This window comes from Microtus oregoni, unplaced genomic scaffold, assembly GCF_018167655.1.
Source record: "Microtus oregoni isolate MIOR12 unplaced genomic scaffold, Mior012 000067F_001, whole genome shotgun sequence".
Lineage (NCBI taxonomy): Eukaryota > Metazoa > Chordata > Mammalia > Rodentia > Cricetidae > Microtus > Microtus oregoni.
The window spans coordinates 723,403-748,492 of record NW_024543954.1 but is presented as its reverse complement, the minus strand read 5'-3'; the positions used below and the strand labels follow the sequence as shown (position 1 = coordinate 748,492).

Genomic DNA, 25,090 nt, shown 5'->3' with positions numbered 1-25,090 from the left:
CAGGGCTAATGTACCCATGTGTGATCCAGCTTCCTCTCCAGGAGCCTGTAGGAACCAGGAGCACCTGCACCCTCTTCTTCATGCCCCACCTGTAAGCACCCATTCCAGGAGGAAGAAGGCTTTTCAGACTGATCTCCAGTATAGTTACCTGTTTCTCTCTCTCTCTTCATACACACACCCTCAAATACATGCTTCACCCAACGTGAAGACTCATGCTTTTGTGCACAAACAGCAGGCTCAGGATCCAAGGCCCCGTGTGAAAGAACCTGAGCAGAGAGCTTAGGGACCCAGATGTTTAGGACTTCCTCTCTCCCACACACCCAACTCCTGCCATCTGTAACTCACCAGCTCCTCCTCTTTTCTATGACTCCCTGTCTGTTCAAGTTAGCTCTGTAGACCAGGCTGGCCTCAAACTTACAGAGATCTACCTGCCTCTGCCTTCTGAGTGCTGGGATTAAAGGTGTGTGCCACCGCTGCCAGGCTTTTTTTTTTTTGGTTTTTCGGGACAGGGTTTCTCTGTAGTTTTGGAGCCTGTCCTGGAACTAGCTCTTGTAGACCAGGCTGGTCTCAAACTCACAGAGATCCACCTGCCTCTGCCTCCCAAGTGCTGGGATTAAAGGCGTGCGCCACCACCGCCCAGCTCTGCCCGGTTTATTGTAGCTTTAATTTTTTAAAAAATTTTACTACATTTATTTATGTGAGGTTGGGGAGTATACCCCCCCCTCTCTCTCTCTCTCTCTCTGTGTGTGTGTGTGTGTGTGTGTGTGTGTGTGTGTGTGTGTGTGTGTGTGTGTGTGTGTAAATCAGAGGAAACTTCTGGGAGTCATTTTTCTCCTTCCACCACGTGGATCCTGGGAATCAAACTCAGGTTACCAGGTTTGGTGATAGGCACCTTTACCCACTAAACCATCTTGCCAGCCCATCATTGTTACTCTTTAATTCAGCTTTATAATAGAGAGATATCCACGTCCTTTGTGCTTTATTGGTGTTTGTTGATGTTGCTGAATTTCCCATCTGCACTAAAGAAGAGTGGTTTATCCCGCATGGGGATATAGTGCTCCCTAAATATCAGTTACATTAATTTGCTTGATAATACTGTTCAAATCTATATTCTGACTGATTTTTTTTATTTGATCAATTCCTGAAAAACATATGTTGTAGTATCAAACTGTGTTGGAAGATTTATTTCTAGAGCCCTTTAAAGGGACAAATTTTTACTTTATGTATTGAAAGATTTGGCTTTTAGGTCTTGTTATTTGTCCCCTATAGTGTCCCTCCTACTTCTGGTAACACTCTTTATGCTGAATTCTACTCTATCTGGTATTTGTAAAGCCATAACAGCTTTCCTGTGCTCTGTGCTTTCTTGGTTTATTTTTTTTCTATACTTTGACTTTCAACGTGTATTTATGCTTAAAGGTGCTTCTTGGAAATACCATATAGCTACTTTGTTTAAGGTTGACAGTCTCTGCCTTTTAACTGGTGTGTGATTGTGGCTTTCCAAGGTAGCCCCAACAATAACTCCATCCCACATGTTCTCCTGGAGCCTTGCCACCTCCCATCAAGACATGAAATTTAGCCCTCCCCCTACAATCTGAGTAGATTTGCATATTGCTTGTGATTAAGATAATCTGCCAAAAAGTGCTGCTTGCTTTCTGAGGCTGGGTCAGAAAAATCAAGGCATGTGGTTTCTATCTTATTAGCTGGTATATTCACCCATCACAACCATGTTAGCTGCCCAACTTCCCTACCACCCCATGAGAAGACCTGAGCAGCCATCGCAGAGAGTATAAAGGAGACAGGCCCAGGCAGGCAGCTTTAGCTAGCTCCATTTGTAGCCCTTGTTGGACAACAAGCTTGTAAAAAACCTCCAAGCCAGAATGACTTGGTGAACCCCTCCCAAATTCTTTTTAAGAATATTGATTCTAGCCGGGCGGTGGTGGTGCACGCCTTTAATCCCAGCACTTGGGAGGCAGAGGCAGGCGGATCTCTGTGAGTTCGAGACCAGCCTGGTCTACAAGAGCTAGTTCCAGGACAGGCTCCAAAACCACAGAGAAACCCTGTCTCGAAAAACCAAAAAAAAAAAAAAAAAAAAAAAAAAAAAGAATATTGATTCTACTGGGCAATGGTGGCTTATGTCTTTAATCCCAGCACTCAAAAGGCAGAGACAGGCATATCTCTGTGAGTTCGAGGCCAGCCTGGTCTATAAGAGCTAGTTCCAGGACAATTAAACTCTAGTTCATCATACTAGACATGAATGGACTCATTGCTTTGGTTTGTCATTGGCATCCTATCTGGGGTGAATAAAATGTTTGTTTTTGTCCCCCAGCAAAGTCAAACATTCTGATCTCTATTTGCTCCATTTTTATTTATCTTTTTATCCTTTCTGACATTTGGGAGGACAATTTGAGCCTTTAAAGAGTATATTTTCGGGGCCTGGTAGTGTTGGTACATGCCTTTTAATCCCAGAACTCTGGAGGCAGAGGCAGGTGGATCTCTGTGAGTTCAAGGTCAGCCTGGTCTATAGAGCAAGTTCCAGGACAGGCTCCAAAGCTACCCAGAGAAACCGTGTTTCGAAAAATGAAAAAAAGGTATCTTCTGTTGATTGACTTTCACTTACTATTTATTCGTTTATTTATCTTATAGTGCTGAAGATTGAACCCAGGTCTTTGTACACAATAGGCAAATGCTCTATCTCTGAACAACATCCCCAGCCCCTATTGACATTTTAGTTATCAATTGAATTTGTGTATGCTATGCAAATGTCCTATCACTAAGCCATAGCATCCTCCATCCCAGAAAAAAAAATTCTTTTTTTTTTAAACAGTCTCATGTAGCACTGATGTAGTGGTTTAAATGAGATTGGCCCCATAGGCTCATATATTTGAATGCTTGGTCCCTAGTGTGTAGAATTGTTTGGGAAAGATTAGGAGGTTTGGCCTTGTTGGGGGAGCAGTACCACTGTGGATGGGTTTTGAGATTTCAAAAGTCCATGCCATTTTCTAGTTAGCCTTTTTCTCTGCCTCTCTTTCTCTGTCTTGTGCCCGTGGATCAGATGTAAGTTCTCAGTTACCGCTTTAGGGCTATGCCTACCTGTCTACCTACTGCCATCCTCCCTGCCATGATGGTCATGAGCCTGCCCTCTGAAACTGTAAGCCCCCATTAAACACTTTCTTCTATAAGCTGCTGTGGTCATGGTGTCTTGTGACAGCAATTGAGAAGAAACAGGGATATCATACTAGACTCAGATTTGCTAAGTAGCAGAGGCTAGCCTTAAACACCTTATCCTCTTGCCTTCATGTCTTAGTTACTTTTCTATTGCTGTGATAAAACGCTATGACAATGGAAATTTCTAAAAGAAAGAGAGTATAATTGGGTTTATGGCTCCAGAGGGATAGAATTTATGATGGCCGAGCAAGGTCACATAGGTATGTAGTTAGAGCAACAGCTAACAGCTCACATCTTGATCTGTAAGCAGGAGGCAGAGAGCATACTGGGAATCCCATAAGTCTTTTGAAACCTCAAAGCCTGTCACTAGAGACACATCTCCTTCAACAAGGCCACATTTCCTAATCCTTCCCAGACAGTCTCCAACTGGCAACCAAACATTCAAATATATCATCCTATGGAGGCTGTTCTCATTCAAATCACCATACTTCAAGTGCTAGGATTACAAACATGTGCCACCACACTAGGACATATTTGTCCAGGTTTTTATTTTCTTTTGTTCTTTTTGTTTATTTGCTTGTTTTTGAGACAGGGTTTCTCTGGCTGTCCTAGAAATCACTCTGTAGATAAGGTTGGCCTCGAACTCACAGAGATCTGCCAGCCTCTGCCTCCTGAGTGCTGAGATTAAAGGCATGTGCCACCACTGCCCAGCTTCGTGTTTTGTTTTGTTTTATTTTAAGACAAAGTCTCACGGTGGCCTTGAATTTTTTAATGTAGACCAGGCTGACCTTAAACTCTTAGTCATCCTTCTGTTTTAGCTACCCAAATGCTGGGATTATAGGCCTACCTATAGTACCAGACACAATTTAAAAACTATATGCTGGCTAATTTTATGTCAGTTTGGCACATGCCCAAGTTATCTGAGAGGAAGGAGCCTCAATTGTGAAAATGCCTCTGTAAGCCGACCTGTAGGGCATTTTCTTAATTAGTGATTCATGGGAGCGTTGAGGGAACAAGGTCCTCATGCTCACAGACAGCAGTAAGGAAACCAAAACTGTTAAACTAGCAGGCTTTTCTCTTTAATAAAAGGGATTTACACTTCTTTTCTGTGATTAGATGTAGTTAATAATCTAGCGATCTTTTGCAATCTATAGAGCCAGGCCTCATTCAAATCCCCGAGACATTATATTTATCCCAGACTTGTGAGCATTGTTTTTCAGTCAATAGAACCTGTTCTTTTTTTAAGATTTATTTATTATGTAAATAAGGGTTTTACCTCCATGTATGCCTGCAGGCCAGAAGAGGACACTAGATCTCATTACAGATGGTTGTGACCACCATGTAGTTGCTGGGAATTGAACTCTGGACCTTTGGAAGAGGCTCTTAACCTCTGAGCCATCTCTCCAGCCCAACAGAACCTATTCTTAAGAAAGAGGTTCCAACTGGGCAGTGGTGGCACACGCCTTTAATCCCAGCATTGGGGAGGCAGAGGCAGGTGAATCTCTGTGAGTTTGAGGCCAGCTTGGTCTACAGAGTGAGTTCCAGGACCTAAAAAAAGAAAGAAGGAAAGAGATCCCATATACTTTGCAAAAGAGTCTACTATTATGCTTATTCCAGACCCTTTCTCTCTCTTTTTAAAATTAATTTATTCTTATTTTATATATTGATGTTTTGCCATGGATGTTGGATCCCCTGAAACTGGAGTTATAGACAGTTGTTAGCTGCCATGTGGTTACGGGGAATTGAACCCAAGTCCTCTGGAAGAGCAGTCAATACTCTTAACTACTAGGCCATCTCTAGGCCCTTCCTCTCTCTCTATCTTTTTTATTTTTATTTTTTGGGTTTTTTTATTGATATTTATTGAGCTCTACATATTTCTCTGCTCCCCTCCCTGTCTCTCCCCTCCCCCAAGGTCCCCATGCTCCCTATTTACTCAGGAGATCTTGTCTTTTTTTTACTTCCCATGTAGATTAGATCTGTGTAAGTCTCTCTTATAGTCCTCATTGTTGTCTAAGTTCTCTGGGGTTGTGGTTTGTAGGCTGGTTTTCTTTGCCTTATGTTTAAAAACCACCTATGAGTGAGTACATGTGATAATTGGCTTTCTGTGTCTGGGTTACCTCACTCAAAATAATGTTTTCTAGCTCCATCCATTTCCCCGCAAAATTCAAGATGTCGTTATTTTTTCTGCTGTGTAGTACTCCATTGTGTAAATGTACCAATTTTCCTCATCCATTCTTCGGTCGAGGGGCATTTAGGTTGTTTCCAGGTTCTGTCTATGACAAACAATGCTGTGTGAACATAGTTGAGCACATGTCCTTGTGGCACGATTGTGCATCCTTTGGATATATACCCAAAAGTGATATTACTGGGTCTTGAGGAAGGTTGTTTCCTAATTGTCTGAGAAATCGCCACACTGACATCCAAAGACGTTGTACCAGCTTGAATTTCCACCAGCAATGCAGAAGTGTTCCCTTTACCCCACAACCTCTCCAGCATAAGTTGTCATCCGTGTTTTTGATCTTGGCCATTCTTTCAGGTATAAGATGGAATCTCAGAGTTGTTTTGATTTGCATTTCTCTGATGACTAAGGATGTTGAACATCTCCTTAAGTGTCTTTCAGCCATTTTAGATTCTTCTGTTGAGAGTTCTCTGTTTAGGTCTTTACTTCATTTTTTTTATTGGATTATGTGTTCTTTTGGTGTCCAATTTCTTGAATATTTTGTATATTTTGGAGATCAGACTTCTGTCTGATGCGGGGTTGGTGAAGATCTTTTCCCATTCTGTAGGCTGTTTTGTCTTGTTGGCCGTGTCCTTTGCTTTACAGAAGCTTTTCAGTTTCTGGAGGTCCCATTTATTAATTGTTTCTCTCAGTGTCAGTACTGCTTAAGTTATATTTAGGAAGTGGTTCCCTGTGCCAATGCGTTCAAGTGTACTTCCCACTTTCTCTTCTATAAGGTTCAGTGTGGCTGGCTTTATGTTGAGGTCTTTGATCCATTTGGACTTGAGTTTTGTGCATGGTGATAGATATGGGTCTATTTTCATTTTTCTACATGTTGATATCCAGTTATGCCAGCACCACTTGTTATATATGCTTTCTTTTTTCCATTTGATATTTTTTGCTTCCTTATCAAAAGACCCTTCCTCTCTCTCTCCCTTTTTTTAAATATAAGGCACAGTGTTTACTAAAGGCATGAAGTGGGGGGTCTGAGGACAGGGGTACTCTCCACCCTGAACCCAGACTCCTCTTCTGGCCACCCCACCCTCATACCACCAGGGGAAGAGCTGTTAGCGCCAAAGGAGGGTGGGTGCCCCACCTGTGGGGGAAGTATCAGGCTGGGGAACAGGCTGAGTGCCATCTAGTCCCAGGAAGGCAGGCCTAAGCACCCCCAGGCCAGCTGCTACCTCAGAGGTACTTCTTTTTTTTTCATTGATTTTTTTTCAAACTTTTATTTTATTTTTTCCTTTTATAAATAATACCATTCAAAATTTCCACCTCCTCCCCTCCTCTCATTTCCCTCCCACTCCCCCACACACCCTCCCCCCTCCAGTCCTAAGAGAGGGCAGGGTACCCGGCCCTGTGGGAAGTCCAAGGCCCTCCCCCCTCCATCCAGGTCTAGGAAGGTGAGCATCCAAACAGACTAGGATCCCAAAAAGTCAGTACATGCAGTAGAATCAAATCCCAGTGCCTTTATCAATGGCTTCTCAGTCAGCCCCCATTGTCAGCCACATTCAGAGAGTCCGGTCTGATCAAATGCTTGTTCAGTCCCAGTCCAGCTGGCCTTGGTGAGCTCCCATTAGATCAGTCACACTGTCTCAGTGGGTGGGGACACCCCTCGCGGTCCTGACTTTCTTGCTCATGTTCTCCCTCCTTCTGCTCTTCATCTGGACCTTGGGAGCTCAGTCCAGTGCTCCAGTGTGGGTCTCTGTCTCTATCTCCATCCATCGCCGGACGAAGGTTCTATGGTGATATTCAAGATATTCATCAGTGTGGCTATGGGACAAGGCCAGTGAACCCAAAGAAAAACATATATAGATCCTCCTGGAAATTGGAAGCAGACAAGATTGCTGGGAAAAAGTTGGGAGCACGGAGGTGGGGTGGGGGGTACAGGAAAGGAGGAGAGAGAAGGGAGAAAGGGAGGATTGGGGAGAGCTTGGGGGAGTGGGATGGTTGAGGTGGAGGAAGGGTGGATATGGGAGCAGGGAAGAAGATATCTTAATTAAGGGAGCCATTTTAGGGCTCTAGAGGGGATCCCAGGTGTCCAAGGGGATGTCCCCAGTTAGGTCGTTGGGCAACAGAGGACAGGGTGCCTGAACTGGCCTTGTCCCATAGCCACAGAGGTACTTCTTATACCTTCTCCAAAATGTCCTTCTTGGAGGGGCCCAGGCTCCGAGAGAGGGGCTCCCCTACCAGGGTTTCTTCTTATTCCTCATATTGTTTCACCTCACCCTTGTTCTTCTACCTCACGATTCATAGTACTGCCCCCAGAGGAGGGAGCTCTGAGCCGAGCGGCAGGGCTTAGCCCATCTGCAGCCAGGCAGGCACTAAGTCCAAACAGGGGCCGACCAAAGGGAAGGAGAGGCAGGGTAGGCGGCTACTTCACACCAACTGCAGCCTGAGGGATAGGAGGGTTCTGCCCTGTCCTCCCAGCCCCCAGGCAGCCCCTGCTCCTTGGCACAGGGGCAGCCAACATCACAGGACATCGCCCTCCTCCATACTGAAGCTGCTCCAGCGGCTGCCTGCCTTGGAGGCCTCAGGGGACATGGTAGAAAAGAGGGGGTCGGAGGCCAGGGGTAGCAGGGAGTCATCTAGGAGCATTAAGTCCAGATCCTTCTTGGACAGGTTGGGGAACGGGGAGCCATGCTCTGTCCCCAGGGGATCATGGTAGCCTGTGGGCCCCTCATCACCCCCACCCCCAAAGCTCAAACTGTGACTGAAGTCCAGGTGATGAAAAGGGTACTGTGGCTGGGTGGCTGGGGGCAGTGGGGCCTGCGGAGGGAGAGCAGGCATCGGCTCAGGGTCAGAGACCTCAGGCCCCAGCATGAGAGCCTCCCGTGGGCCATCTTCACTGGGTAGTTTCTGCTTCACCACCTGTTGGGCCAGCTCAGCCATGTTCACGCCGGATGGCGTTGTAGTGGGGAGGCCGTGGACCCGCGCCTGCATCTCCAGCTCCTGGATGCGAAGCCAGAGCTGCTTGTTGGTCATCTCTAGGCGCCAAGAGTGGTTCTCCAGTTCTCGGGATTTCTGCAGATCTTTTTGCATCCTCTGGATGTAATCCATAGAGGCCTTGAGAATGATGCCCTTATTCCAGCTCACGTCCAGGTCATTGGCCTTGGGGATCAGCATTCCCAGCTTGTTGATGCGGTCATTGATGTTGAACCTGTGTCTCCTCTCAACTACAGATTAAGATTTCAGAGGGCATGGTTAGAAAGGTGGAACCCACCTAAGAGAAGCCCCCAACCTAGGATGGTAGGCACCCCATAGAAAATCTTAGTTTAGAATAAAAGGGACTCAAGCCTCAGTGTGGTGCTTTAATCCCAGCACTTGGGAGGCAGAGGCAGGTGGATCTCTGTGAGTTTGAGGCCAGCCTGGTCTACAAAATGAGTTCCAGGACAGCCAGGGTTACATAGAGAAACTCTGTGTCAAAAAAACAAAAAAGAAAAAATAAAAGAAAAAGGAAGGAGGGATAGAAGGAGGGAGAGAGAGAGAGAAAAGAAAGAAAGAAAGAAAGAAAGAAAGAAAGAAAGAAAGAAAGAAAGAAAGAAAGAAAGAAAGAAAGAAAGAGAAAGAGAGGAGCTGGAGAGATGGCTCAGTGGTTAAGAGCACTGACTCCTCTTCCAGAGGACCCAGGGTTCAATTCCCAGCACCCACATGGCAACTCACAACTGTCTGAAGATCCAGTTGCAGGGGATCACCTTCACACCAATGCACATAAAATAAAGTTAAATAAACCATTAAAAAAAGACACCAACAAGACCTTTAAAAAAAGAAGGAAAGAAAGGAAAGAAGGAAGGAAGAGAGAGAGAAAGAAAGGGACCTGCAGGTTGGGATTGGCAGCTGAGGAGGGTCTGACCCTTCCTCTCTTAACCCCTTATCCTGAGCATTGCTTCTCAGTCAATAGAACCCATTTTTATGGAAAAGGTCACCAGTACTTTACAAAAGACATGTACTTTGCAATGCAGTTTCAATGTAGTCCTGCCTTAAGCTTTATTGTGATAATTGTCACTAGGAAACTTTTTTCCAAAGTTGTACTATACTTAAATATGTAAAAAATTAACTGCTCAGGGTCAGACTCTCTGTGTAACAGTCCTGGCTATCCTGGAACTCAGTCTGTAGACTCAGTCTGTAGACCGCTTGTCTCTGCCCCTCAAATGCTGGGATTAAAGGCATGCACCACCAGACCCAGCTAGATTCTGGAAGTTTGAACCAACCTGAACTAAGTCATATTGAACAGGATTTCCTTCTTGCCTCATGCAGATAATTCCTCTGCCTGCCATAGCATTTATTGGGACCTCCACAATGGGGAAAGGCACATCCCATTTGGTTGGGTCACCCCTAGGCTGGTGGTCCTGGGTCCATTAACAAAGCAGGCTGAGCAAGCTATGATGTGAGCAACTCAGGAAGTAGCACTTCTGCTTCCAGGCTCTCTCAGATTTGAGTTCCTGCCTTGGCTTCCCTCAGTGAACTATAACTCTGAATAAATAAACCAAATAAACCCTTTCTTTTCCAAAATGCTTTTGGTCGTGGTGTTTCATCACTGCAATAGTAACCCTAAGTAAGACAGAAATCAGTTTGTGGTGTGTTTTGTTTCCTTTTCATTTGCTTATTTTTGAGGATCTTGCTGTATAACTCTGGCTAGCCTGGTACTCAATATATAATCCTGGCATGCAATGTATAAAATATAGATGCCCTCAAATTTACAATTATGTACCTGCCTGAACCCCCAAGCATCTAGGATTAGAGATGTGAGCTCTCATGCTTGGCTTAGAAAAGAGTATGTATCTAACTGTATTTTCTCTTTCATGTGGCCAGGATAGAGGCTTTCCTCAGAAATCTGATGATCTTTGGCTATTTTCTCATGTTGGTCATGGAAGCACAGGCTTATAAACCTAGCTCCTCAAGAGGCTAAGCATAGCCTGGCAACTTAGTGAGAGAGCACCTGTCTCAAAATAAAATATTAAGAAAGGCATAGTAGTGAATGCCTTTAATCCGAGCACTCTGGAGGCAGGGGCAAGAGGATCTCTGGGAGTTTGGAACCAGTCTGGATAACCAGGGCTACACAGGGAAACTCTGTCTCAGAAACAAACAAAACAAACAAGCAAATAACTAAACACATACTAAAAATAGGGTGAGTGGGGGTAGTGCAGCAAGGGTCTGATGACCTGAGTTTGATCCCCAGAACCTAGGTAAAGGTAGAAGAAGAGAGCTGAGTCCACAAAGTTGTCCTCTGACCTCCATAAACATGCTATGGCATGTGTGCTGCCTTGATCGTGCACATATAATAATAAGTAAAAATGTCTTAGAAGATGGCTAAGGATAGAGTTCAGTGGTAAAACATGTACCTAGAATGTGCTAGGCCTTGGGTTTACTACTGAGTACCAAATGAAAGAAAAAGAAAACCAAAAGGAATTCCTAAAGAACTTACTGGGAAGAAGGGGCCTGCAGAGCCTGAGCTGCACTGCAGCAGGGCTGTTCCTTTGGAATTCTGGCACTCAGCTTCCCATCATTGTAACAAATACTTGATAGTGAATTTGGAAGAATGAAAGGGTTATCTAGGTCCACTGTTTCAGAGCTTTTGACCCTTCATTGATTGACCCATTGCTTTGTGACCTATGGTGGGAGTGCTGTAGGAAGTCTTATAGCCAGCAGGTAACCACTGGAAGAACAACACAGGAGCATGTAGTAGGACGAAACCACTGACCATACAGTTGGTTGCAAAACTGAGGAAGGGTCTGGAACTTCTCTTTCCCTCTTAGAAAGTAATTCTTAAAATTTAAATTGTATTTTGGTGGAGTGAGACTGCTTGGTTATTCCCGGCTGCTCAGCCCAGGAATAATAACACAAAAACTGTATTAATTAAATCACTGCTTGGCCCATTAGCTCTAGCTTCTTATTGGCTAACTCTTACATCTTAATTTAACCCATTTCTATTAATCTGTGTATCTCCACGTGGCTATGGTTTACTGTCTATAAGTTCTGGCGTCCCTGACGGGGCTACATGGCTTCTCTTTGACTCCATCCTCCTTCTATCTTGCTATAGGCCAAGCCAGTTTCTTTACTCATTAATGGTAATCACAGTATACAAAGGGGACTCCCACATCAGTATTTATTATTTGTTCATTCATTTACTTATAGTCACGTGTATGAGTGTTTTACCTGCATGTATATCTGTGTGCTATGTGTATGCAAAGCCCATGAAGACCAGAAGAAGGTTTCAGGTCCCTAGGACTGGAGTTACAGATGGTTGTGAGCCACCATGTGGGCACTTGAAATCAAACCCCAGTCCTCTGGAAGAACAGTTAGTGATCTTAACTCTGAGCCATCTCTCCAGCCCCTCTCTCCCTTTTGAGGGTGTGCTTTCAATGTATGGAACACTTCCCAGTGGGTCCAACCACTTCCCAGAATCCCATGTTGGAAACTAAGCTTCTAAGCTTTTAACACAGAGACCTTTGGGGACCAGTCTATAACAAGTTTCATCAGTGTTGTTTTCAGATCCCGTGCCTTGGGGTTAGTCCCAAGGAAGATCTTTAGGCTAATGCCTGAGGCGGGCTGGCTGCTTGCACTTAAGGAACTAAATGGACCAAAACTCAATAGAGCATCTGTTTAGCCCTTAGATTGTGCTTGAAGGATTGATCCAGACTCAGGAGTGGAAGGGAGCTGCAAAGAATGGAAAGGAACAGCATGAGGCTAAGGACAGAGGATAAACATTTGAGATGAACAGGTTAAAGCAATTGAGGCAGAAAGAGGAGGACGCTGATATGAAGTTAACATAGTTTGGGAATGCTGAGCATGGTGGGGCAAATCTGTAATTCCTAAACTTGTGAGGCTGAGTCAGAAGGATGATGAGTTCAAGGCTAGCCTGGGCTACATGAGACTCGTCCTCAAAACAAAACAACAGCAAGCAAGAGATAAAAGAAAACAAAGGAAAGACTGTGCCAGCCAGACAGACACAGTGAGGGGGAGCTGGGCACAGACAGGAGGCAGAGGCAGGCAAATCCTGTGAATTTGAGGCCAACCTGGTATACATAATGAGTTCCAAGCTAGCCAGGGCTATGTAGTGAGACCTTGTATCAAAAAAAAAAAAAAAAAAAGCCAAAGAAAAGAGCTAGAGAGATTGCTCAGGGCTTAAAAGCATTAGTTGCTCTTGCAGAGGACCTAGGTTCAATTCCCAGCACCCACAACCATCCTTAACTCCAGTTCTAGGGTATCTGATGTCCTTTTGTGACTTCTTCAGGAACAGCACACACATGGAGCAGAGATATACTTGCAGGCAAAACACTCAGACAAGTACATCAAAGGCATGCACCACCACTGCTCAACTTGACGTATTCTTATGAATGCCCAGCCTTAGCTTGGTTTGTTTCCAGTCAGATTTTCTAACTTAAATTATTCCATTTTTCTTTAACTACATTTTGCCTCTAGGCTTTTTACCTTTTTTTATTCTATTTATTTTTCTCTTTTCTTTTCTCTTTCTTCCTTCCTCTCTCTTTCTTTCTTTCTTCCTTCCTTCCTTTCTTTCCTTTCTCCATGGCTGACTGGGGTGGCTGGCCCCTGGTGTCTTCTCTCCTTCTCCTTTTCTCAGTCCTCCCTCCCTTCCCTAGGTTTCTCCTATTTATTCTCTCTGCCTGGCAGCCCCACCTATTTCTCTCTCCTGCCTAGCTATTGACCATTCAGCTTTTTATTAGATCAATCAGGTGTTTTAGGCAGGAAAAGTAACACAGCCTCAGAGTTAAACAAATGCAACATAAAAGAATGCAACACATCTTTGCATCATTAAACAAATGCTACACAACAATCCCTGTCCCTGGAGGGACAGGATTATGTTCAGGATTATGGCTTCAGGCTTCACTTGAAATTCCAAGGAAAGGCTGGATTTGTTTAGTGTGGGCCAGGGTCTAGAGAAGAGCTTTGTGCAGAAGTTTGCAATAGTCAAAGCAGTAGTATTTGAGATCAAGGGCAGGGAAACCTAGCACAGTATAAAGGCAGGACAGATATTATGTGAAAGGCAATACCCAGGGACAGCTCTGAAGAGAGAGATGTCAGGGCCTTTCATCTCTGAGGTACAAAGGGAGATTCTAGGCTAGCAGAGGGGTTGACCAGCACTTCATGATCCTCCTAGATTTCTGACTATTAGAAATTAGAAACCTAGAAAGGGGCTGGCAAGATGGCTCAGTGGTTAAGAGCACTGCCTGCTTGTCTAAAGGCCCTGAGTTCAATTCCCAGAAACCACATGATGGCTCACAACCATCTGTAATGAGATCTGCTGCCTTCCTCACACATCTATACAAAATAAGTCTCTAAAGACCCATACTATGTATGTACACATTCATGAATGCATACGTGTACACATTAATGCATGCATCTGCACACACACACACACACACACCTCTTTCTTTCTTTGGTTTCTTTTGTCTTTTGAAAGAGTCTCATGTATCCAGTTGGTCTTGAATCTAATATGTAGCCAAGGTTCATTCTACAAATTCTAATCCTCTTGCCTTCACAGCCTGAGTGCTAGGGTTCTAGGCATGCCGCCCACGCTACCAGGTTCATAAAGTACCGGGACTTTAACCTGGGGCCTTGTGTGGAATAGGCAAGTCCTCTTCTAAGGAGAGCACATCACCACTTCTTACATCACACTTCCTTTGTTTTTCCAGACAGGTTCTCCTCATGCAGCCTAGGCTGGCCTCAAATTTGCGATTTACCTATCCCAGCCACCAGAACGCTGGTATTGCTGGCACATGCTGCCACACTTGAGGTGCCACCCTGTGAGAGGAGTATCAGGGGATTTGTAGACCTACATTATAACCCGCAGAGCTGACATATTTAACTTTACACTTTGTTAAGAATGCATGTTACAGACTGGAGAGATGGCTCAGCAGTTAAGGGCACTGGCTGCGCTTCCAGAGGACCCAGGTTCAACCCCCAGTACCCACATGGCAGCTCACAACTGTCTGTACTCCAAGACCCTGACACCCTCATACAGACATACATGCAGACAAAATAAAATTTTTAAAAAATCAAAAAACAATGCATGTTTGTAACAAGTTTTTCTCTGTTCCTCCAGCCAGCTCCCAAATAATGACACAAAGAGTTATTGTTATTAATTTAAAATCTCAGTCTTAGCTTAAGCTTTGTAGCATTTATAAATTAAATTAACCCACTATATTTTTTATTAATCTATGTTCTACCACATGGCTTTTACTTCTCTCCCATTCTGTTTGTCTAACTTCTTCTGTGTCTCCTGGCATCTCTCACACCTAGATTTATCTCCTACTTCCTGTCTCTATCTGCCTGGAAGTCCCACCCATATCTCCTGTCTAGTTGTTGGCTGTTCAGCTCTTTATTAAACCAATCACAGTAATATATCTTCACACAGTGTACAAATAGCCCATAATGTATGTTACAAGCTGGGTGTTGGTGGCGACACCTCTAATGTTAGCTAGCAGTTGGGAAGCAGAGGCAGACAGATATCTGTGAGTTCAAGGTCAGCACATAACTAAAAATAATAAAATAGCTGGGTGTTGGTGGTGCACACTGTTTTGGAATATTCCTTTACACTGTGTGAAGATTTGTCACTGTGATTGATTTAATAAAAATCTAAATGGCCAATAGCTAGGCAGGAGGTAATAGCAGGAACTTCTGGACAGAGAGAGCTCTGGAAAGAAGAAAGGCAGAGTTACAAACCAGATGCAGAGGGTCCAACATGCAAGAGGAGAGGCAGAAACCATAAGTCACATGACAGCACAGAGATGCTTAGAAATGGGTTAATTTAAGTTATCAGACCTAATGGGAGAAGCCTAAGCTATAGCCTGTGCTTTCATAATTAATAATCAGTTTCAATGTTATTTTTGTGAGCTGGCAGCCCAAAGAAAAATCTGTTTATAGCACACCTATAATTTCAGCACTTGAGAGGCAGAGGCAGACAGATCTCTATGACTTTGAGGTCAGCCTGGTCTATGAAGTGAGTTCCAGGACAGCCAAGACTATACAGAGAAGCTCTGTCTCAAAAAAATCCAAAATAATAATAATAAATAAGATAATAATAATAATAAATTTTAAGAAAAATCCAATTTGCTTGGTGTGGTGGCACTCACCTTTAATCCCAGCACTCAGGAGGCAGAGGCAACCAGATCCCTGTGAGTTCAAGGCCGACCTGGTCTACAAGGCAAGCTCCAAGACAGCCAAAGATGTTACACAGAGAAACTGTATCTTGAAAAATCATAAACAAACAAACAAATAATAAGAGTGCATGGCAGTAACTTCAATAACTACTAAAAAATTCATACAGTGCTTAAAAGCAAGGAGATAAGAAATTTAATCCAGGGGCTGGAGAGATGGCTCAGAGGTTAAGAGCATTGCCTGTTCTTCCAAAGGTCCTGAGTTCAATTCCCAGCAACCACATGGTGGCTCACAACCATCTATAATTGGGTCTGGTGCCCTCTTCTGGCCTGCAGGTATACACACAGACAGAATATTGTGTACATAATAAATAAATATTAAAAAAAAAGAAAGAAATTTAATCCAAGATGACCAAGAGGGTGTACTTGGGTCTGTTCTCTGTCTTCATTCTTGCCTCTTTACTTATTTATTTAAAGATTTTATTTAAAATTTAATTACCTCTGTGTGTGTACACGTGTGTGTGCACGCATGTGTGTGTGTGATATCAGTGCAGATGTCAGCAGAGATCAGAAGAAATTATCTGATTTCCTTGAGCTGATGTTCCACACAGTTGTGAGCCGCCTGATATGGATGCTGGAAACTGAACTCAGGTTCTCATGTAGGCCAGGCTGGCACCAATTGTTTTATATACCTTGAATTCCTGAGTGTTGGATTAAAGGTTAAATTAAAACAAAAAACTCAGAAAACAAACAAATAAAAATCACTCCCCCCCCTTCAAAAAAAAGCCAGTTGCGGTGGCACATGGCTTTAAACCCAGCACTCGGGAGGCAGAGGTAGACAGGTATCTGTGAGTTTGAGGACAACTAAGACTGTTACACAGAGGAACCCTGTCTCAAAAAACAAAACAAAACAGAATCAAAACACAAAAGAAAAATCAAATAGTCAAAAACCTTCCTGAAAGTATATACCTCAAAAGAGTCAACTTTTTTGTAAGTTGTATTTCAACTGATTTTTGAGGGGATTTTTCCTTTCTGTTTTATGGAAGAACTGAGAAAAAAACTGAGGGCCTCATGCATGTTAAGCAATCACTCTCCCACTGAGTCACAGCCCTATCCCTAAAGTTGATTTTTATTTCATTTTACTTTTGTTTTTTTTTTTAATATTTATTTATTTATTATGTATACAATATTGTCTGTGTATATGCCTGCAGGCCAGAAGAGGACACCAGACCCCACCACAGATGGTTGTGAGCCACCATGTGTTTGCTGGGAACTGAACTCAGGACCTTTGGAAGAACAGGCAATGCTCTTAACCACTGAGCCATCTCTCCAGCCCTTTACTTTTGTTTTTTGAAGCAGGTTCTTGCAATACATCCCAGGCTGTCCTCAAACTCACTAAATAGCCCAATTTGGTGTCAAACATAAGGCCCTCCTGTTTCACCTCCCTGATTAATTTTTTTTAGACAGGCTCTCACTATATAGACTTGACTCATTAGGAACTTGCTTTGTAAACCATGCTGTCCTGCCTGCCTCTGCCTCCCAAGTGCTGATTTTTAAATGACAAAGATTTTTTTGGGAGATGAAATAAAACCTGTGTCTAACTTTGTATACAGCATTGGGTGTGGTGAACCACCACCTGTAGTCCCAGCAGGCAGAGGCAGGGGGATGTAGGTTTAAAATGAACCCAGGCTATAGAGTGAGTTCCAGGACAACATCAACCCTAAATTAGGTCGAGCTCAGGCTTGGATGCAAACTGGGAGTAGGGCAGTAGAGGAAGCAGCTGAAGAGGAGAGGCCAATTTTGTGGCCTATCGCCCTTACATCAGTGCAGTTAGGAAGCTGTTCTCAGCTCAGTGCCTCATGGAAAATACCCTTCTCTGCCCAACCCAAAAGGCCTCTGGCTTCATGACCCAGGCAGGTGCAGCAGTCTCTTCTGCTGTTTCCTGAAGTCTTGAACTAGTGGTGCTTCTTGAGTACTTTTTGAGCTTCATTCTGAATCCTTCTGCACCAAGTGGTAGAAGCGTCGGCACCCTCTGAGCTCTCTGCTCAGGCCTCCGTCTTCACTCAAATGCCTCTTCCTTAAGACTCCATCGAACTCGGCATCCAGACCTTCACAGAGGGCTGGTGGGGCGCCCCCAAGTTTTTTTTTCTTTCATGAGAAAAGAAGGTGGCGGGGAGGTGGTCCTATGGGGGAGGGAGACCAGGCCAAGTGCCCAAAGTGATTTCATGGGAACAGGGCACTGCACCACTAGGGGAGTGTTAGCAGGCTGAGCAGAGGGCCTATGGAATGCTTCACTGAGTAACAGGCATGCCCATAAAAATACCGTAGCTACCAGGGCTGCAATCTGCCATCTGGGCCCTAGGCCTTCCTTGCCCCCAGGCTTCAGCTAGCTGGACTTAGTTTGGAATTCCAGCCCCCTCCACTTTGCCTCGCTTGGGAGGTCACAGCCATGAGCCTGGGAGGGGGCGCCACTGGGAAGAGCTCCATCTTTCCAGAAGCTTTTTTCCTCAAAGAACTATAAGTGGAAGTAGAGAGGGCAGGAAAGGTCACGAAGAGGCCAATCCTGAGGACAAAGAAATTAGGCACTAAGCATGCTGGAAGTGGGAGTAGGGGGTTGCAGGTCTAAGAACGCCCTCTCTGCGACCTTTTTCTTCTGGGCTACGCTGGGGCCCGACGTTTGGTAGGTAGGGACTGTGGCTGTGCGGGAACATGCCCCGCCACATCTCCTTCACAGGCTGGAGACTCAGGTTCACGCGCACATCCTTGAAAGATCCTGGCCTCGAGTCCTGGCTGAGCAGGGGTTTGAAGAACTGCCCGAGGTTATGGGTTTCTGCACTGCACTAAGGGCGTGGAGACGTTCAAACGCCTGACCAGGGCGCGGCACGCACCTAATTGTGTACGAGTTCCCATCACTGGCCAGCATCCTCCATGGCTAAGTGGAGGCGGGGCAATCTGGTTCACAGCCTGGATCCTCTCCCCATTGCCCAGCCCAGGGATCCCAAGAATATTCCTGCCAACGATTCCCAGTCCAAGGCTCCAGGGCGGCGGGGATCCCCGATGGTGAGGTTGGGGTCACTTTGGTCTCTGGGGTTCAGGATTACGGAGCTCCTGGATAAAGATCCTGAGGGGGTCCCAATCACGCCCAGGGCTCTGCGGCTGGGTTCCAATGAAACAAGGAGCGAGGGTGTGGCGAGGCGGGGCCTGCTGGCCTGCTGCGGGGGAGGTGATCTCACTCCCCCTCCTTTCTCCCCCCCCCCCACGCGCTCCTCTTCCCCTCCCCTCCCTTCCACGCACGCCGCCCCGCCCGCCGCTGCCTCCGCAGCAGCAGCAGCAGCAGCAGCATCCGCGTCGGCAGCGGAATCACGGAGGCGCTGGGTGTCGAGTCCAAGGCCGGCGTGCGTAGGGGCTAGGCTGGCAACCCGAGCGGCGCAGGTAAGGCGGGCTGGTTTGTCCCCTTGGCCGAAGCAGCGACCATTCTACGTTCCAGATATAACCCTGCCTCTGGCAGAGGTACAAGCGGGTTTTGTACTGGCCTCGGTAGAGGACAGGGAGGCTGGAGCCCCACCCATACTAGGCACCGGGCTCTGGGCACTGCAGTCTGGAGTGGGATAGGGCAAAGTGGCTAGGTGCCAGAGCCCGACAGGTGAGGAGTAACTGGGCGGCACCTCAAAAGCAGGCTTAGGGAGGGGCACAAGGGTGGTCAGACAGGTTCTGTATGGGCAGGTGGGGCTGAAGTTGGCATATCCCTATGGGTGTGTGCGTGTGTGAGGAAAGCAATGTGAACCCAGCAAAATGTCCCTCTAACCTAGTCGACCGTCGTGGGGTGTGGCTCTGGGCGTGGCTGCTCCTCATACCCCCCCCCCCCCCATTTAAGGTCCTGTGTGCTGGAATAACCCAGTGTCTAGCAGGGTATGAGAGACACTGAGCAAAGCTCCTGGCAGTGGGGGAAAGAGAGGGAAGAGGAGGGCTGGGCGCTGCCTGCTCCTCTGCCCCAAGGTGGGGAGGGGGCTTTGTTCTTCACCTCCTCCTTTCCAAATTCCTGTTGGGAACCCCCTCAAATGATATGCAAAGCCAGTCTCCTCTCAGGTGCAGCAGGGAACCTCTTCCCTTAGGTTCTTTGGCCAATACAGGCTAGGAGAGGAGAGATGTGCCTCTGGGTACATATGGGTGTTGACCATGGGTCCATCAGGTAGGAATAGGGAAAAAGGGCCTCATTGGCTCAGGACCAGGGACTTCTAGAAGCAAGGTACCTGGGACCCTTTTCTGTAGAGACTGCAGCAATTTTGGCCATTGCTATATCTTACAGTCTCTGTTTAATTATCGGAGGGGAGAGCTTTCCATACCCTATTTATTCCCTTCTGCCTGGTTCAGAGTTTCATTGATTTACAAGTATTGTAAAGAACAGCAGGTATAACCCACTGTCCCTGACCTACTGTGTAGAACCTCTACCCATCACTGCCTGTCTCAAGGAGGCAGGACCACTATCTGTCTTGGGGCCTGACTCAAGATGACTTGATCCAGTAGTAGGGTTTGCTGGCAGCCCAATGTTATCTCTGCTGACTCACATGGCCCTTATGGTGAATAAGATCCAACAGGCTTTCTTCCCTAACTTACAGTCTTTTAGTAGGGTGGCTAGGGTGGGGCCTGCCCAGGGCCTCTCACCTCTAATGGGCTCCTTGCTGCCAGGTGGTGGGATTTGCAAAACCTAGCCTCTCATCTGGCTCAACATCTATGTAGCACTGTATACATGCTTACTGTCAGGCACCAAGCCTTCAGTCACTCTCAAGTGTCTGTGGCCACATGGTGAGTTGGTACTAGGGCTGCAACTGGGAACTCCCCACTTTTCTGCTTCCTTGTCCTATTCCAATACCCCCCGTTCTCTATTTGTTTGTGTATACAATCCCCAAACCAATACATCTTGTTACAGTACATTTTAAATACAAAGGAAAACGTATTGAAATACATTTGAAATAGACACAGGAGAACAAAAGAAATTAGGAATTGCTGGTGATCTGATTACTAGGGAGAGGGAAACACGTTCAGTATTCAACACAGCACAGCCTTCCTGGATTGCTACCACGTACTCCCAAGAGGCTCCCCCCCCCCCCAGTGCCCAGCCCCTAGTTTTCTGCAGAACACCATGGCACAAGGTAGCCAGGCATGGGGTTTATTCACAGAATGACTGCCTAGGAACTTAGCGACAAAGGGCAGGTAGCCATTTGCTAGACAGGTTCACACTGCTGAGTGTCTGCTTGGACTAGACTGCACATGAAAGTAACCAGTCACCAATACCATCCTTGTCCCTATGAAATATAAATTTACTTTTTTTCTTTTTGTTCCACGATAATTTGAAGGGGAAATGGAAGACAATGTGAAGTAAGGCCAGCAGACAAGGGAGCCCTGCTATGCTCTCCATTTGGCCTCCCCCAAGTCTGTACTCTTTCTGTTGCTGAGGAATAGGCACTTTCCATGGGAAGCACTTGGCCGTGATAGGCTAGGAAGGGTGAAGGGGACAGATAGGTGTGCTATATTGGCTGTTACCCAGATCAATTACTTGAGACAATCAGGCCCTTACCTATTTTGAGCTTCAGCCCCCATCGCTTCCATTCTTTCCAATTTTTATTTGCATTTTGGGGTTTTTTGTTTGGTTTGGTTTGTTTTTTTGAGAGAGGGTTTCTCTGTGTAGCCCTGGCTGTCCTGGAACTCTCTGTAGCCCAGGCTGGCTTCGAACTCAGAGATCCGCCTGCCTCTGCCTCTCAACTTTCTTTCTTTCTTTTTTTTTTTTTTTGAGACAAGGTTTCACTCTGTAACTCTTACTGATCTAGTACTCAATATGTAGCTAAGGCTGATCTCAAGCTCACAGTAATGCTCCTGCCTCAGCCTTCTTGTGCCGTGACACCAAACTTTATCTTCAGCAGTGGTGGGTCACTGATATATTCAAGGTCTCTTTCAAAGCAAATAGTCCCTAGTACCACCCAAAATTGCAACAACTAGGTGCTCCTCAGGTCTGAGAGGGTGACATGACCTTTCAGAATGACCTAGCCCAATGATCACTGCCAGTAGCTCCAAGACCACATGTGTTCAGGTTATAGAGTAGAACTGAGGCCCCATTCAGAGATCTGCCAGGCCTCCCTTTGTGGACAAGGTGTGAGGGAGTACCCTGTAGTTCAGGCACTGGGAATGGGACTGAATTCCAGGACTAGTGTCCCAACTGGAAGCATCTTTGCCCTGTCACCTGCTCCCATAATGGGGAAGGCAGGGCTTGGGTCCCTGTATGGGGCCAACTAGAATGGACCCTCAGTGGCCCCACCCATTAGACCCTATAACCTTTCCCTTGCCATTTGTTCTAATCTGGTCATCTCTTCTGCTCTCCCAAGCTCCTTGCTGTCACCCTGTCATCCTCTCATTAGATTCTTTCTCATTTGCCAATGGGGGGGGGGGAGATGCAGCCCTATCCTTCCCTCCTCTCCTCTGTTTTCCTCCCTGCCTTTGCCTGCCCACTTCCCTTTCCAGTTGGTTCTCCTTGCTCTATCCGATTGCCATTTTGTTGATCTGGTATTTCTTTGCTTCACTCCCTACTTCCCCTAAAGTGTTGTTCTCTCTCAGGAGCTCCTGATGACTGTGAGCTTGGCACTGAGTTGCCAGACCCAGTAATAGGGGTGACCCTTAGTGTACCTTAATTGTCTTCGTGCCCATAAATTGGGCTAGACACCCCCATATGACCTTGTCTGACCTGGAGGGTAGAGAGAAGCATCTGATTACCATCCTGCCTTCTTCCCTAGTATCAACAGGGTCTTTGTGGCTTCCTAAAGGCTGTGGTTGAAGGGAGAGGGAGGAGTCAGAGGAGGGCGGGGAGTTCTTTCGCCAAGGGAAGGATCTGCTCTGCTGGCCTTTCTGGAAGCTTTTCTTTGTCCACTATCCCCCACCCAAGACCCCAGAAGCTTGCCTCAGCTTTTCCAGATTGAAAAGCTGTAAGGCCATTTGGTGTGCATTCAGCAGTTTGTGCTAGTCCCTGGCTCCTAAACCCAGCAGGGGCAGGGATTGGGTGGGGCAGGAAGGTAACAGAATATGCACTTGTGCATAAGGAACTTTGGAGCCTGTCAGTCTCAGTTTTGGTCTGAAAATGAGGCTTGAAGGATGAGGGCTGTCTCTTTAGGAGTGCCTTCATTCCTCAGAAATCCAGTCTAAAGCATACAGTGCCAGGCAAAAACGGGATGGGGGAAAGGTAGCCCTAGTCTGGAGGTTTGCATGGAGGAGTTCGGTTGCTGGGAAGCTTTGGGCCTGTGTGTACATGTTCTAGTCTTTTTATTTGCGTGTGTGAGGCTCATGTATCTGGCCACATGTGTGTATTTGTGTAACTTCCATTAGTCTTGTTTGCCTGCATGGGACTCCTATTTGGCTGTCTGTGAACATTTGTATATTTCTATGCATGTTCTTGAGAGACAGTGTGCACACATACACATTCTCTTGTGTCCCTAACAAGATCTACATTGGGAGAGTGGGATGGGGTGGTGGCTGGCAGATGCAGCACTGGTTCTTGTTGGGGGCAAAGCCTTTGATCCGGCCAGGCTTTGGTCTCAGTAGAAGGGGCTATTCCCTTGGGCCCCTCCCCAGATGGCTTCGTTCATGCCTGAGGAATGCTCAGGCCACAGGGAGGACAGAAGCACCATTGTCCACTCCTAGGCTTCCTGTGCCTCTTCTTCCCTTTAACCCTTTGGGAATAGAAGCCCCAAGGGTCTGCTGGGGCCTGGCAGTGTCTGAGACATTTCCAGGAGTCATTCTGGAACCAGAGACAAGTAGCTGCTGCTCCATTCACCACATTTTACTCAGATGGATTGCCTACTTGTTTGGTGGCCCCTCAACCAAGCAGTGGATCCATATAGTCTCTGACCTGGCCCCTGAAGCCCCTCAGTGAGTCTCATCCTATCTGACCCATGAAACCCAGGGCCAGGAGAACCCTGATACCCCCTGCTACTTCATAGCTCTGCCTCCAGCACTTCGGAAGGCTGGATTTTGGTCTCTATCACCCATACAGAAACAGAGCCATTGCTGTTCCTGAGCTCTAGCTGGAGAGAGGGACCTTTTGTGAGCCTTTGGTTGCAAGGCAGGTAACAGCAAGCTGAGATTCCAGCTATTAGAAAGAGGACAAGGAAATCCATGGGACTTCAGGCTAAGAGGAAGCCAAGTGGAGGGGCAGATAGATTGTTTGGGGGTTAGGCCTGCTCCCTGAAGGCATGCTGTTGCTTACATGGCACTTCCTCATCTCCTACATTTGCCTAGCAAATAGGCTCTTCCCTGTGAGACAGAATGGCTTGGAGGCTATACTTGACCAGGCCTCTCTCTGGTTCTTGAGGATTCAGACAGGAACAAATTAGGATGATAGAGGAGCTTTTGACAGCTTCAGGAGCCTCTACACTGTTTCAAACTCCACCCTTTCTGAGTACCTATGGCAACTCTGCACACAGTTCATCTTTGGGTCTCAGTTTTGTCGCATGTCAAATGGAGCTAATGAAATGAATCTGTGGGAAAGTGCTTAGAAGAGTCCCTGGTAGGTGGTAAGTGTTATGAGTTTACTTAAGAAAATGGAGCTGACCGCCGGGCGGTGGTGGCGCACGCCTTTAATCCCAGCACTTGGGAGGCAGAGGCAGGCGGATCTCTGTGAGTTCGAGACCAGCCTGGCCTACAAGAGCTAGTTCCAGGACAGGCTCCAAAACCACAGAGAAACCCTGTCTCGAAAAAACTAAAAAAAAAAAAAAAATGGAGCTGATATACATCATGGTTGAGGGAGTGTAGGGTGGGACCAGCCAATGATGAGGATCATCTCTCCCTTCCTCACAAAGGGTTAACCTCCATCTGCTCCCTTCCCATCATTTAAGGAGAATGGTCCTTAACAGGTGAGCCTTAGTTGCCTTGGAGACGGGCGCCTCAGGTAGGATGAGGGGGCTGGGATAAGAAAGACTGGCTGGATGGGGTATACTCTTTCCAGTCCCCCTTAGGGAAGATGTAGGACGGAGTCTAAGACTTTTGGGCTTCCAGGTACCCATGCAGGCTCCCTCAAGTCTTTATGTACTCTGATTATCTAAATAACCCAGAAGGTTACAAGAAGACTTCCCCCACTTTTGCTGTCAGACTCCATCACCATAGAAACCCACAGCCAAAGCCTACGGGGTGGGGGTGCTTAAAGTGGCATAGTGCATAGGGTTTAGGTGACACCTATACCTTCATGTCCATATTGATGAGTTACCAAAACTCTCCTACTTCTCCCAGGCCTGAGGGACAGACTTGCCACCCATTCTGACTCTGACATAGTACCGAGAACACTGAGTCCCCAGGTTGGCTCCCATTCTGGCCTGATCCCATTCCTCTAGAAACAGAGTAAGAGGCTTAGATGTTATTTGCTCCACCTTTGAAAGACCCTTTTGTTTCTTCTCCTTTGGGAAAGACTGGCAATGGCAGTCCAAGAGTGGTTAGGCGTGTGCTTAAAGTGCATTTGCATAGCATCCTTGGAGAGTGTGTGTGTGTGTGTGGCTGAGTGTGTGTATGGGTGTATGCTCAGGATTCAGTCAGGTTATATGACCTCACAGGCCTC

The 25,090-nt window shown here is 46.3% G+C and overlaps 2 protein-coding genes across 4 annotated transcripts in view; one reads left to right on the top strand and one right to left on the bottom strand.

Annotated features, from left to right (window-relative positions):
* Window positions 1–7,855: 7,855 nt before the first annotated feature.
* LOC121440283 (transcription factor EB-like) overlaps window positions 7,856–25,090 on the bottom strand; it is an 18,343-nt gene continuing 1,108 nt past the window's right edge. The window contains exon 2 of the mRNA XM_041641061.1: window positions 7,856–8,559. Within this exon, the coding sequence (XP_041496995.1) occupies window positions 7,856–8,559 (704 nt within the window). The remainder of the gene's footprint in view (window positions 8,560–25,090) is intronic.
* Window positions 18,544–25,090, top strand: part of LOC121440309 (neural cell adhesion molecule L1) — a 26,184-nt gene continuing 19,637 nt past the window's right edge. The window contains exons 1-2 of one of the 3 annotated variants that reach the window (XM_041641120.1): window positions 18,544–18,561; window positions 18,824–18,933. The gene's annotated coding sequence lies outside the window, so the exon portion shown is untranslated. Of the gene's footprint in view, window positions 18,562–18,789; window positions 18,934–25,090 lie in introns of those variants that run through there. The other 2 variants (XM_041641122.1, XM_041641121.1) reach the window with 2 other exon arrangements.